Source organism: Lactuca virosa, chromosome 6 (assembly GCF_052849685.1).
Source record: "Lactuca virosa cultivar CGN04683 chromosome 6, Lactuca_virosa_CGN04683_v6, whole genome shotgun sequence".
Taxonomy (NCBI): domain Eukaryota; kingdom Viridiplantae; phylum Streptophyta; class Magnoliopsida; order Asterales; family Asteraceae; genus Lactuca; species Lactuca virosa.
In genome coordinates, this window is record NC_136431.1 from 23053807 (window position 1) to 23068289 (window position 14483).

At 35.2% G+C, this 14483-nt stretch overlaps 2 protein-coding genes across 5 annotated transcripts; both read right to left on the minus strand.

Moving 5' to 3' along the window:
* TKI1 (TSL-kinase interacting protein 1) lies at positions 1-4574 on the minus strand. 4 transcript variants are annotated; one of them, XM_079056599.1, is made up of 12 exons: positions 4344-4574; positions 2687-2911; positions 2505-2587; positions 2242-2399; positions 2076-2160; positions 1868-1979; positions 1639-1761; positions 1426-1568; positions 1106-1347; positions 611-986; positions 438-533; positions 1-365 (listed from the first exon to the last, which is right to left on the minus strand). In XM_079056599.1, the coding sequence occupies exons 2-12, from the start codon at positions 2802-2804 to the stop codon at positions 153-155; spliced, it is 1749 nt and encodes a 582-aa protein (XP_078912725.1). In that variant the 5' UTR covers positions 2805-2911; positions 4344-4574; the 3' UTR covers positions 1-152. The 4 variants fall into 4 exon arrangements, with proteins under 4 accessions (XP_078912725.1, XP_078912721.1, XP_078912722.1 ...); XM_079056595.1 differs by having other exon boundaries at positions 1639-1782; XM_079056596.1 differs by having other exon boundaries at positions 1639-1782; positions 2687-2925.
* A 3687-nt stretch (positions 4575-8261) lies between these two features.
* On the minus strand, positions 8262-12922 carry OXP1 (oxoprolinase 1). Its single transcript, XM_079054646.1, has 2 exons — positions 12763-12922; positions 8262-12222 (listed from the first exon to the last, which is right to left on the minus strand). Exon 2 carries the CDS (start codon positions 12215-12217, stop codon positions 8432-8434), a length of 3786 nt encoding a protein of 1261 aa, XP_078910772.1. The 5' UTR covers positions 12218-12222; positions 12763-12922; the 3' UTR covers positions 8262-8431.
* Between the last annotated feature and the right edge of the window lie 1561 nt (positions 12923-14483).

A 14483-nucleotide genomic window follows, 5' to 3' on the forward strand; every position in this document is an offset into this window, starting at 1 on the left:
TGTAGAGCATGAAACCCCTGGAATTAACAGTTACTTTTGTACAACATTAACAAAGTCTCCTATGATTAAAAAACTTGTGTTGGGTTTTAGTAAGCAAAAGGTTAAAAGTGAGATGATGGGATATTATATTAACAGTAAAAAGTCAACAGAAGTCAAACCTCCCCATGTGAGGAAGAAGCAGGAGGTCCTAGAGTTGTTAATGTGGTGGTGTCTTTCTTCTCGAGCCCAAAAAAAGAACAGCTTTGAAAAGCATCAAGGCTGCAATTCAATCCACCAAGTCCAAGACTATCACTTAAAATAACATCACCAGTGTCATGATATCTACACGATGCTACATCCAAATCTAATGCTCCTAAAGACTCCGGCTGCAATTAATTAAAATCCATTATTTCTGACTAAAAGATAACTAACATTTAAGACAATACAACAATACATACCCAATACATATCAGTAAGTGAGGTGAGATCCTTTGGGGGAGGAATATGATTTTCATCAAACTCACATTCTTTCGGCTCCTCTGGTTCACGTGATTTCTATCGACACACAAAAAAATAAATATAAAAAGAAATGGTGAGTGGTGAAAAGAAAATGATGATAAGTTTTAGTTTACCTGATTGAGAGAGGCTGATGGAATCATCTGTGGTTTCTCAGTATTATTCTTAGGGAAGGAAAAGGCATCACATGTTTCCTCTGCATCATAAATTGAAGATTGAATGGCGGTGCAATGGAATCCATTATTTTTGGCATCATGATTTTTGTTAATGTGGGCAGCAATTGCAGCATCAAAAGAATCACAGCTGTATGAAATCTGCTGATGACATGGAGTGGGACCCACTGCATTATGAGATACCTCAGAGAGCAGATCACCTACACTTATGTTAGTAAGACTATCAACCCATTCCAATGTAGACAATCCCATTCCCACACTTCCACCAATACCATTGTTAACATTGTTACTTTCTTCACCCTTACCAAACCAACCATACCTTAAAAAACACAAAAACCATGATCAATAATTTTTCTTAGAATGTTGTAGAAATTGTTGTTAAAAAGAAATGAAAAATTAAAGAGAGAGAGAGAGAGAGAGAGAGAGAGAGAGAGAAACCTTAAACGGAAAACCGGAGGGCTTCCGATTAGGGCGTATACATCTCCAGCAGTTAAAGCGGAATCCTGATTCCATTTCTGAGAATTGGAAAGATTTGATGTTTGAACATCATAAGGCACCAGTTTTAATTCTCCAGATGCTGCTACAGTAGAGCTACCCCATTTACGTGTCATATGTTCCAAAACCGATGATATTTTCTTTCGTGTACTTAGAGTCAGCTCCAAATGCGGGTTGTGATTGTCCTAACAAAAAAAAATATTATTATTATTATTTTATTATACAGATAAAGTTAAAGTACATAATTTATTATTGTTTCTTACCATTTCCAAGGCTCTTCGTGTAGTTTCATCAACAGGGAAGAGTTGAAGTTTAAGTTTCATTGAAGACAAGATGTTTTGATGAAAAATTGGCACAGGGGGGATGATACTTTTGGTTTTGGGAATAGGATCCGAACCTTTGTCTCCTGAAAGCCAAGATTAAATATTTAAAATTACAGGAAACTAAAGTGTGAGTTTATTATTTGGTCAACTCACCACCCTGTAAATCCTGTACAGTATCAGCTAATTTATCCAAGGCTGTCCTTTCCAAATGTTCAGCAGCATCAGCAACTAAAGAAACACCAGCTATTGCAGCCTTCTCCCATTTCTTATACGCATCTGTGGTGGTGGGGGCAGTACCTTTAATATAATTAGAAAGTAGAAACAAAACATTAATGAATGACTAAAATACCCTTGATGAGAAACTGCGAAGATAAGATTTTACCTGATCTACGGCGCTGTCTTGGTGGTTTAACAGGATGTGAACCGTTTCCTCCTTGTGTTGTTGTAGATCGTTTTCTTATATTCTTCTTTCTGTCTTTCAGTAGTTGGTGCTCCTTCATGGAAAAAATAAAATGCAAAATTAAACATGATATATATATATATATATATATATATATAAGTAAATATAAACGTATAGAGAATTAACTAACCAATGTCTCCAAGAACATCTTAAACCTTCGAGGCTTTAAGTGAAGTTTTGAGGCTTTACAGCTATGTTTTTCAAGTAACGACCACCTGTCAAAAGCAAAACAAAGACGTTTTATCTTTTATAATTAATAAGAGATGAATCACGAATATTGTTATATTGTAGTATACCATCGAAGCATAGCAGCATTAGTATCCTTAGAGTTTTTGGCATCAAGAGAAAGTTCGGGTCCCAGTAACTTGTTCATACGCCTTACAAGACGATAATAATAATGTCTAACTTGATCCTTGTTTTTACTTTGGACACGAGAAGTTATCTTCTCAAAATTCTGCAACAAATATTGGTAAAAATTACTTCCTTTTTAAAAGAAATCAAATGATACATGCATATAAATATAAACATAATAATGGAGAAGAGAAAACTTGTTGCTTGCCTTGCCAACTTGGCGTAGTGCAGTAAAGAAGCTTTCCTCTTCCTGACGTGTCCAAGCTGCCCATTGTCGTGTTGCTTTTTTCACTATATTAAAAATTATTAAATAAAATGTGTATACAAATAAAATAACAAAGGCAACTTGATAAGATAAGAAAAATATAACTATTCCCTTTCTTAGTATACCTGGCTGACTAGAAGCAACATGGTTTGTTTCAGATGTGATTACGTCTTTAATGAATACATCATCATGTTGTTGTGTGGAAGTGGAAGCCTCTTTGTCAAAGGGAATTTGTGACTCCATTTTTGTGTATTCTTGTCAAGGGAATGTTGGTGTTTTCATGACCTTCAGACCTGTAAACTTGTAGTGAAATGCCTCCTTCAATGTCCAGTTGAATCTCGATGCAAGATCTAATTCATACAAACTACATATACATTAGCATTCATTCATGTTCTTGATGCCCTATAAAATGCCACAAACAAATTCCTGGAGTGAAATGCAAGTAAAGGCTCTTATTGGAAACTAATAATGCAATATAAAAGCACAATACATCATCATTCTGGAATCAAAACTTTGGTAAACACAGGTGCAATGGAAAAAATATGGACTAAAACTGGTGAAATGTAAGCTAACAGTTCCATACAATAATTTAAATTTGATTTTGGGGGGTAACAAGTAGGATATTGAAATTTGTGTGTATTTTACTTTCCTATTCCTATTCTAGATTTTTCTTTCTGTTTGGATGGATATTGAAATTTCGATTTGCATTCTACTAGGAAAAGGGAAAGTCACATGTCTAAAGATAAATGTTTGGATAATTTCCAAGGGTCAATCAAATCTACATGTTCAAATAACACATACCATAACATTTTTGGTAAGCTTTGTTTCCTCTAATTTAGGATTGAAACCACATGAAAATACATCCCTCCAAATTAAATGTAAGCCATTCGAAAATATAGATATCAAATATCAACTAAATCCCAATTGCATAACCAAATAAATATATTTTAGTATCTATAGCTAGAGAAGAAAACCTGACCACTTACACAGCCACACATGTATTGATTGATACACTACGATAGATATGAATAAGAAAAATAGCATATGAAAGCAACCAAATAAGCCCTAAATAAGCTCACAAGGGTAACGAGTAAATAATTTAATTGAGAAAAAACAATACATTTGGTTGTTGTAATAAGGAATGATATGGATGATTCAGGGAAAGAGATCTTGACTCTGTTTCTCTCTATGAAGATCGAAAAGTGCAAAAATTGATGCGTTTGCTTCAAAGAACCTCATGAAGACATCGTTTTAGGTAATGTTCGTAACTTTTAATTTGCATAGATATAGATTTTTTCAAATAAAAAAATACGTAGCATTTTCGTTTAAAGAACCTATGTTGTATATGGTTTAGGGGCATTATCAAGTGTCTTTGCCTGGGGTGTGAAATACCTATAGACCTGCCATGCTAACATTACATATTGAACATTGTGAACACACAGTGACACAGATTACTGATTATACACAGTAACCAAACAACTATTACAACTGTCATATGATATCACCAAATCAACTATTCAACGTTAGGTTCTGTAATGCATGATTTCTAACTAAGTTATATATATGCCGAATTACTTATGAGAATGGGTATGAGTTTATGATTATGGAAAATTTAACCCCTATAATGTTGTGTAGATCCCCAGCTGACTTATTGAACACACACACAGTGAACAAATTGAACACATACACATATTCAACACACATAATGACACAGATTAAACACACAATTGTACGTTGTAATGGTGATTTGTGAAATGCTCGAAAAAAAATAGTACAAGGTACCTTAAATTCTTAATAGATCAGCAGGAAGCCAAGAACAGCCACTGAACACGACGGAGGAGAAGCTGTGGTCGGTCGACGGTTGCTGTCGCTGGTGGCGGAGAGCCGGCGACCAACGAAATTAGAGTTGCGACTTGCGATTTGGGGTATTTTGTGATTTTAGGGCAATGGTCGATGAGGCGATGAAAGCCTGTGAGGGGCAAGAGTTGATCGATTGATTACAATACAAAGGCAGGCACATGAGTCTCAGCCAACCCCTTTATTTATTTAATAAATATATAATTTTTTTAACTAATAATATAAACGGGTCATGGGTCAACCCGTAATTTTTTTGGGCAAACCTGAACACGACCATATAATAAATCGGTTGGTGGGTCGGAAAAACTTCACCCAAATTTGTTTATTTTCGTGTTGGGTTCATGTCGAGAATTCACGGGCATAATCCTTATATACTTGTTGTATTTCAAAAGTCATCTCGCTTGAGAATTGTCGGGCCTAATTTTTAACTTTGTAACAAAGTAGGAATTACCATTGTAGTGTCTTGTGTATGGATATTGAAATTGATACAACAAAACGTACAACAGACAAAAGATAATAACCACCAAAAAAAACATGATTACAGGAGTGTGTTAAACAAAATTAATCAACCTATAGGATATTAGTTATCATACCTCATACAAAGGACATTGTGTTGATATAGAATTAAAATTCTAAAAACAACACATATATTTTGTCCACATACCTAACAACATATATGTACATTACTCGTCAACAACATTCAAACCAAGAGTCTATAAAACTTGGTGTTACGATAGAGGTAAGCATGATCTATATCGTCTATGGTTTTATGTGTAGTTTAATTTTGATGACTATGACACAAATCCCATATAGTTCACATTGAGATACAAAAAATAAAATCTTCATGAGAAAACTTGTTCTATTGTCCTTGTTATTGAGATCTACTAGTGATAGAACCATGTCGACCTTAATGGGATGCACATAAATATGATCTTTAAGGTCAACATGGGTCTATCACTAGTAGATCCCAATAATGACACTAAAACAAGTTTTTCATAAAGATTTTATTTTTTAGTATCATAATGTGAACTATATGGGATTTGTGTTATTTTAGACAAAATTCTACTACACAAAACCATACACTATATAGATCATGCTTACCTTTATTGTAGCACCAAGTTTTATAGGCTTTTGGTTTGAATGGTATTGATGAGTAATCTAATGGGTTTTATAGGTTATAAATCTATGCATAAGGCGGAAAATTACTTAACTCTTAAGTTCACATGCAACCTATTTGAATCTATGTTTTCTCTATTGGTAGCAATAAACTTTGAACATTAAGAACCCTAAAGGAACTCTATAATAATAGAAATAAACATAGAGTTAGGGTTTACATACCTTTTGATCATTATAATAAATAACCAAACAAATTTCTCTCTTGAAAACCTTAGAAACAAGCACCAAAAATTTAGTGTCTCTAATGGTTTGTATCCAAAACCTTGGAATGATGAGGAGAGAGAGAGAGGAAAAAGGTAGAAATTTCGTTCCTATGCTTCTTAGGAATGTCATGAACGAAAATAATGAGCCAATGGATCCTATTTATAGTTTAGGTAACTTGCAGACAAAGCTGGATTTGAATTAATTGAATAATAGATTTGATCACAATTCTAATCATTTCCTTATCTGCATCCAGGAAGCTTCCAGAAACCCTAAGAACCCCTCCAAAACCGTCCATGTAGGGCTGTAAACGAACTGAACGTTCGGCGAACCGTTCATGAACTGTTCGGCGGGAAGTTCGTTTATGTTCGTTTATTTAATAAATGAACGAACATGAACACAAATTCTCGTTCGTTTAGTTAAACGAACGAACATGAACAATGGTCTTGTTCGTTCATTTACGTTCGTGAACGTTCGTTTATGTTGTTAGTTTACGTTCGTTTATGTTCGTTCGTTTAAGTTTTTTTTATGTTCATATATTTTCAATTGTTTTTTTTATTACATTACTATATTATAGTTCGTTTATGTTCATATATGTTCAATTGTGTTCGTTTATGTTCGTTCATTTATGTTCGTTCGTTTATGTTCGTTTAGCATGTTCACGAACATAAACAAACGAACATGAACAAGACAATTTGTTAAACGAACGAACATGAACAAGAAAATTTTGTTCGTTTATCCGTTCGTGTTCGTTCGATTGTTCGGCTAACTTAAACGAACGAACATGAACAAGCCTTTGTTCGTGTTCCTTCGGTTCGTTTACAGCCCTACGTCCATGTCATGGAGGGTTCTAGAATTGTTTCTTTTATTCAACTATTAAACAATTATAATTCACCCCTTGCACCTTTAATTAATTGCAATTAATCCCAAATTAATTATTGATTAATTATTGATTAATAATTAATTAATTCTTATTAATTTATTAATCATATAAATTAAAAAATCAATTATTTAACTATTGATCTCATGTTAATTTATTAATCACATAACAAATTAACATATCAATTATCTATTTCCAATTACTACATTAATCATATAATATATTAACAAATTATTTTTCTCTCTCACTCTCCTAATACCATTTCTAGTTATTTCTGGTTATAAGGATAACTCAAAAAGGATTTTGCTTCTATTTACAAATTTATACAAATTTAATTATGAGCTTAGGCACCTTAATCCAATATAATCTACATATATGTTGTTGCAAGTGCATGTATGTGGACAAAATAGGCATGTTGCTTTAGTGGAAGTACATTACTTTAATGAGAAATGTGGGACAAGTATGGTATTAAAGATGAGAGAATATTTTGTTGCTAATTAAACACAATTAAAAGTTAGATTATGTTATCGGATGGTTTGTAAGGGTTATAAATAGATACACTTGAACTTGTATGTATGTTGAAGTTCATGATGGAATTGACCATAGTTGAAAGTATAATGCCTAAATTGGAGGAAAGAGTGATGTTTGTATGGTTTGGGGGATTTAATAATGTTAAGAAAGGTTGTAAAAAGGGTTAAATGTGGTTGTATAAAGGATCAAGAGGATACAACTTGACACCAATGTAATTACATACTAAAAAACATAATATTAGGGCTTTGAATATGATGTTGTTATTAAGATAAACCCACAAATATAAAAGGATCCTTCCATGAAACACAAACTAATTACTGATATCAATTTCACAATACAAGAAAAAAAAAGTTGACCGAAACAAATTCACATTCACTAAACATAATAAACAAAACATATTCACATTTAATATAGACATATGTTCATATCTAAAAAGTATGCTCATAAATGAACATAAGTTCATATTTTATAGAAGAGTGGATGAGAAAATAGAGAAAACAATTGGAAGAAGAAAAAAGAAAATGTGATGTTCATAAATGAACATATATTCATACAGGGAAAGACAGAGCATATACATTGTATACGAACATATGTTCATTTATGAATATTTGTTCATATAAGAACATAAGTTCATGTGGGTTCATGTATAGCGTTGACTCTTTAGTTTTTCCGCCTTCACTTAATTAGGAACCGCATGCTATTCTATTCTAGATTCGCCGGTGAATGACAATATGACAAAAAAAAATAGATATAAGAAAGAGAGATTTTGTCTTTCAGATTGTTCAATTTATGAATTTAAAATGCAAAATTCATGAAATTAATAATGTTGGTGAGCCATAAATATGGTAATTGACTCCACACGTCATAAATTAGTTTCTACTATCGTTGACGAGCCATATTTATGGTAGATGAGTCAATATGACAGAAAGTGAATTCATAGATATAGCATCTCACAAAGACCTTACAGACTCGTTTTTGTTGGAAAATGTTTCAATACAAATTTACAAAGTATTTTTTATGGAAATTGATAATCATTTTGTGATAGAAAATGAAAGTATGGGTCATCTTGATGCATTTGACTTCACAGCATATAGTCATTTTAATGACTATCAAAAGTTCATAATAACATTAAAGAAAGGGGGAATCCATTTAAAAAACTACAATGCCATAACTTTATTACTAAATTTGAATTCATCTTCTCCGTCATAATAACCATAATATGAAATCAAACAGAACCCCATCCACCTCCACCAGGAGTAAAAATCTGAAGAATTTCACCAGCTTCAACCTCAACCGTATTTTTACCTCCAAGATTCACCACCCGTTTATCTTTCTTCACAAGATAATTAACCCCACGTGCCCCATCCATCCCGCCCTTCAACCCCCTGGGCGCATGCACCCGCCTCTCAGACAGCACACTCACCACCACCCCCCGCCTGAACTCAATCTCCCTAACCACCCCATCACCGCCTCTCCACACCCCACCACCACCACTCCCCTCTCTCAACCCAAACCTATGCAAAACAACCGGATACCTCTGCTCAAATATCTCCGGATCCGTCATCCTCGTATTCGTCATATGACACTGGACCCCACTCGTCCCCTCCCACGTGGGCCCCGCCCCACTTCCACCCGCAATCGTTTCATAATACCCAAAAGTGTCATCACCAAAAGTCAAATTATTCATGCAGCCTTGTGAACAAGCGCAAGCTTGAAACGCCATGAGAACGACATCTGTAATCCTCTGTGATGTCAAAACATTGCCTCCAACAACAGCAGCTTTATCACTAGGAGAGAGAAAGGATCCGGAAGGTATAAAGATTGTCACAGGAGCCAAACACCCTTGGTTTAATGGAATATCGATGTCTACCAAACACCTAAGACAGTAAATAACCGCAGCTTTTGTCACGGCTTCCGGAGAGTTCCAGTTCCCGTACACTTCAGGGGTAGTTCCGGAAAAATCGAAAAAAGCTTCGCCTTTTTTCGTATCGATTGTGAGTTTTAATCGGATTGTAGAACCGTCGTCCATGTAATCTTCTTCTTTTATTACGATTGAATCGGTGGAATTGGAATCATCGGAATGGAATTGGAGTTTCCCCGGAATTGACTTTAGCATTTCTCTTACGGCTTCTTCCGCGTTTAATTGAACGTAAACCATGTAAGCTTGAACTGTTTTTAACCCGTAATGATCGATTAGCTCTTTGATAAGAACAATTCCTCTTTGATTTGCTGCTACTTGTGCATGAAGATCCGATAAATTATCTTGAATCCTTCTAGTCCCTGGAATCTTGTAACCCAATGATTCCTCCGAACTCGGGAATTGAAGAAGCTTTGTGATTCCTTCTTCTTGAAAGATTCCCTTTTCGACTAGTTTGAATGCTTTTATAGCAGCTCCTTCCTCGTGTATAGATTTTGAAAAAGGCGGCATACTTCCGGGAGTGATTCCGCCTATTTCCGCGTGATGCCCTCGACTAGCAACAAAGAAAACCAACTCTTTTTCATCAAAAACCGGGGTTATAACTGTAATATCAGGTAAATGACTCCCACCAGAACACGGATGATTTGTAACAAGAACATCTCCTTCGTGTAAGTTTTCTCCCCAATATTTTAACTGCCATTGAACAGTGCTAGACATGGCTCCTAAATGAACAGGGACATGAGGTGCATTAGCAACTAAACCTCCATCAGGGGCAAAAAGGGCACATGAAAAATCCAATCTTTCTTTTATATTTGTTGAAATTGAAGTTCTTTGTAACGTACGCCCCATCTGTTCAGCTATACCCATGAATCTATGGTTAAAGATAGACAGCTGGACGACATCAGCAACTTTTTCAGATACTTTGACATTGACCGAAGTTGACTCTAGCTCAATCTTTATGTTTCCATATTTGGTGATTATGGATTTGCAGTTGGGTTCAACTATCACAGTGCTGTTTCCATTCATGATAATTGCGGGACCCGGAATGACATGGCCAGATCCTAAAGTTTCAAGCTTGAACAGAGGTGTATTATGCCATTTATTTCCGAAAAAGACCTTGTATTCACCTTGAGATTTAGGGGTAGTGATGGAATTTTCTTGTGCTCGTGGCTTTAAGATATTTGTCACTCCAATCCCACGAACCCTAACATCACATATCAGAATGTTTCTGTTTTCAAGTTTAAATCCGTATTCCTGCTGAAAGAGTTTGACAAATTCAACAGCATAATCACTTCCTGACTTCCCTTTCACCATTATAGCAGTATCAGTCCCTTCATACCTCAAATTTAAGTAAGATTCTGTTGTGATACTACTTTCTCCAAATCCTTGATCTTTAAGCTTCTGCTTCACCTGTTGTAGCAACAAAGTTTCTCTACGTGAAGCTTCTAGAACAGATTCATGACTATAAGCTGCAGAATACGGCTCTTGTGCTTCTTCAATAACATCTGCTAATCCCATTCCATATGCACTCAAAATCCCACAGAATTTATGTACTAAAACTTCATTCATACCTAAAGAACGTGCAATGGCACACGCGTGTTGTGGGCCCGCACCTCCAAAACAAGCAAGAGCATGATTTTTCGTTTCATGTCCTTTCATTTCTGTTAGTTGTCGAATTGGGCGACACATTGTCTCATTAGCAACATTAATAAACCCTTGTGCGATCTCTTCAACTGTCATTTCTTTTGATAATGGATCTTGACTTTTTCTATAAAGATTAATTTTCTTTGCAAGTTTTTCGAATTCTTCTCTGGTTTTGTTGATGTCTAAAGGCTGATCTTCATTAGGTCCAAAGATTGATGGGAAGTAATCGGGGATTACATAGCCTAAAACAAGATTAGCATCTGTAACTGACAGCTCACCTCCTTTTCGATAACAAACGGGGCCCGGATGTGCACCCACGGATTCTGGGCCGACCCGGAAAGCTCCAAACTGAAACTTCAACTTAGAACCACCACCAGCCGCCACTGTGTTGATGTCGAGCTGTGGTGCTTGGATTATAGCTCCAGCTATCTGTGTTTCAAGAACTTGTTCATAGCTTCCTGCATATCTGCTCACATCAGTAGAGGTCCCACCCATGTCAAATCCAATGAGGGGCTTTTTGGTCTCAAGCCCAAAAAGTGTCTGAGAGTAGCCAACAACACCGCCAGCTGGACCGGATAAAACCGCTTTGTGGCCAGAGAATCGACTTTCCGGTGCAAGACCGCCATCTGATTGCATAAAGAGAACATTCACTTTTCCTAAATCATCATCGAATTTAGAAATGAAGCCTGATAAATACTCTTTGATAACTGGAGTCAAGTATGCATCTACACTAGCTGTTAAACCTCTAGGAACAGCTCGAACCATTGGAGTCAAAGAAGAAGATAAAGAAACATGTTTGAATCCCATGCTTACAGCTAATTTGTTCACAGCAATTTCATGATGTGGGTATGTGTAAGAATGCATCAAGACAACTGCTAAACAATTGATTCCCTTTTCTAAAAGACCATTAAGTAAAGGCCTCAAAGTTGCTTCATCAACAGGCTTCACGATTCTAACCTGCTCACCTGAAATACCTGTAACTACATTTGATCCAGACTCTTTTTCATCCTCAAGAACAAGTTGGATTCTTTCATCAACTTCTATAACCTCTTCATATAGATTAGAAGGTTTTGAAACAGTAAGATCAAAGATATTTGGGCGAGCCTGGTTACCAATTTGGAGTAGATCCCTAAATCCATTGGTCACACACAATGCAATTCTTTCTCCTTTTCTCTCCAAAAGTGCATTTGTTGCAACAGTAGTTCCCATTCGAATCCACTCAATGTTGTCAGTAGGGACTTTTGAAGTCCTGGGGATTTTATTCCCTGTAAATTCTTCCAAAATCCTCCTGATTCCTTCAACTGGAGCATCTTCATAGTTAGATGGATCAACAGATAACAACTTCATTGCTTTGCCTTCAGGTTGACCAGGTATTTCAGCATAGACATCAGTGAACGTGCCTCCTCTGTCTATACAGAACCTAAGCTTTCCTTCATTCACACTTCCCATGGATCCTAGATCATAAAACATAATATCAATACAACAAAAACTTAGCTTTGAGGATATAGATGAATTTATACTACTAGAACCATTCAGAAGTGATGAATTTTAATGAAAGTAAAACACCATAAAAGCATCTTTAGATGTCGTCATTGTCTATATCTGCTTCATGGATTTGCAGGTGCAACCCGATCTGATTTTTGACAGTTAAATCAATTTTACAAACTGAATATTGAAATGAACTTATTTACAATTTTCAAAAGCTAAAATTTCCAATTTCGACCAGTATAAAATTACTAAACACTATTGAAGGAAGCCTTCGCCTTGACAATTGACATTTTAACAGGTGCCATGACGGTGGACAATTCTTAGAACAAATAGTGCTCTAATGGAACAGAAAAAGTAAAACAGGAACTCTTGCGATGACATTTGAGTATGTCGATCAAGAAATCGTATTCATATGTAAACAGTCGAGCAATCTAATACATAATCCATATTTACTAGAATCGATCAAAGTGTATTGATAAATATCGACAGTGGAAGATTAAATTAACCTTGATGAGGTGGTGATTTTGAGTTCTTGAAAGAGGTTAACGCTCTCGATTAGATGAAGATGAGGGAGTAGTATAGAGAAGGGCCGCGACGACTGGTAGAGGAAGAAGCTGTGAGGTAGTGCTAGTCGATTAACTCGATTTTGTGTGTTTCTCCGCCGCCGTGTCTACTTTCACTAAATAACGACAATTATTAAATTATTAAAGAAATAGACAATTTTGATAAAATTATTCTATGCATTTTCCAGAAAATTTAATTAGAAATATAATATTTTTCGGAAATAGCCATCAATTTCATACGGGTTCTGAGAAACTGGCATAACCCCTTCAAAAATACTAAAAGGCTGTCAATGTTTTTTTAATTTGCATAGGTATTCTCAATGACCTTTGTGAAATTGAAGGTCCTGTACTTTTTTAACGTATAAAACCTTGATTTTCATATTTTAACTTAAAAAAGGGATAATAACTTAAAAGGGTAACATATTATTGGTTTTGTACACACTTAGTCCCTGATTTTTTTTTTATCCACATTTTACTCTTGAACTTGTTATTGTGTATAAATTAAGTCATTATTACCGGTTGCTTCCATATTTGCTGACATGGCTGCCTATGTGGACACTCATTAAAAGAAAACACTCCTACGTGGATCATCTCTTAGTTCCGTTGATTATAATACGATGCCTAGCCCTAACTTCAGTCAAAAAACATTCGAACCCATACCCAAAATCGAAGAAGAAGATGTCGACTCCCAGTTCATCTGGTTCCATCGCAAAGAAAGAGGAGCTATGTGATTGTCAACTCCCAGTTCGAATATGCACATCCAAGACTAAAGACAACCCTAACAAAAAGTTCAAAGTTTGCCCCAATTCTTTGGTATGTCGATCTTGATTTCCCTCTGTACTTTTGATTTTCCTTCTAATAAATAAAGATTTTGAGGTTCTTACAATTTTTATATTTGATTTCAAAGAAACCAGGTAAGAAGTGTAAGTATTGGGAATGGATTGATGAACCTGTGACTGGGAATCCGGATTTAGAACAAGAACTTGAAGCAGTTAAAGAGGATGTTGCATGTTTGAAGAAAGAAGTTCAAGAGCTGAAGAATAAAGCACATAGTTATAGGGTTGAAATTAGTTGTAATATTATCTGAAAACAGTTTGAATAGAGTTTTGTATGATGTATTGAATTGTGGTATTTTGAATGGTTTATATGGAATGTACTGAATAGTTTATATTAAATGTAATGAATGGAGTTTGCATACTGAATGAAGTGTTACATGGTGAACATTTGATTGTAATTTACATTGAATTTGGCTGCAATTTCAACAGCCAAAAGACAAGGACAATGATAATTGAATTTGTCTGCAATTTCAACAACCAAAAGACAAAGGACATTGATAGAAACAAATAGGGAATATGATTCCCAATAGACAATTGACATATGATTCCCATTATGACCTTCTTAATAAACTAATGCATTAATACCAATAAAGATTGAAAAAGACAAAACACAATTGACATAGGATATCATATCTGATTCCATTACTTAAAGACCATAAAAAGTTGCTAGGTTACAAGCAAGGGTAGTACTGTCAATTACATCAAAAGTTGGCCCAATTAACAAAAGAAAGTCACCATACACAGTGTACTATTACATACTTCCAAAGTAAAAGAAAACAAGTAACCCTAATCAGTCTAAATCTAAAGTAATTGGGTTGTCCTCAGTCA

Excerpts from the sequence above, each read along its gene's own strand:
- TKI1 (XM_079056595.1), bottom strand. The coding sequence starts at position 2,804 with ATGGAGTCACAAATTCCCTTTGACAAAGAGGCTTCCACTTCCACACAA. Across the intron at positions 1,783-1,867 it reads AAGACAGCGCCGTAGATCAG|GTACTGCCCCCACCACCACA; the intron begins GTAAAATCTTAT and ends ATTATATTAAAG. Across the intron at positions 1,348-1,425 it reads CACGAAGAGCCTTGGAAATG|GACAATCACAACCCGCATTT; the intron begins GTAAGAAACAAT and ends TTTTTTTGTTAG.
- OXP1 (XM_079054646.1), bottom strand. The coding sequence starts at position 12,217 with ATGGGAAGTGTGAATGAAGGAAAGCTTAGGTTCTGTATAGACAGAGGA.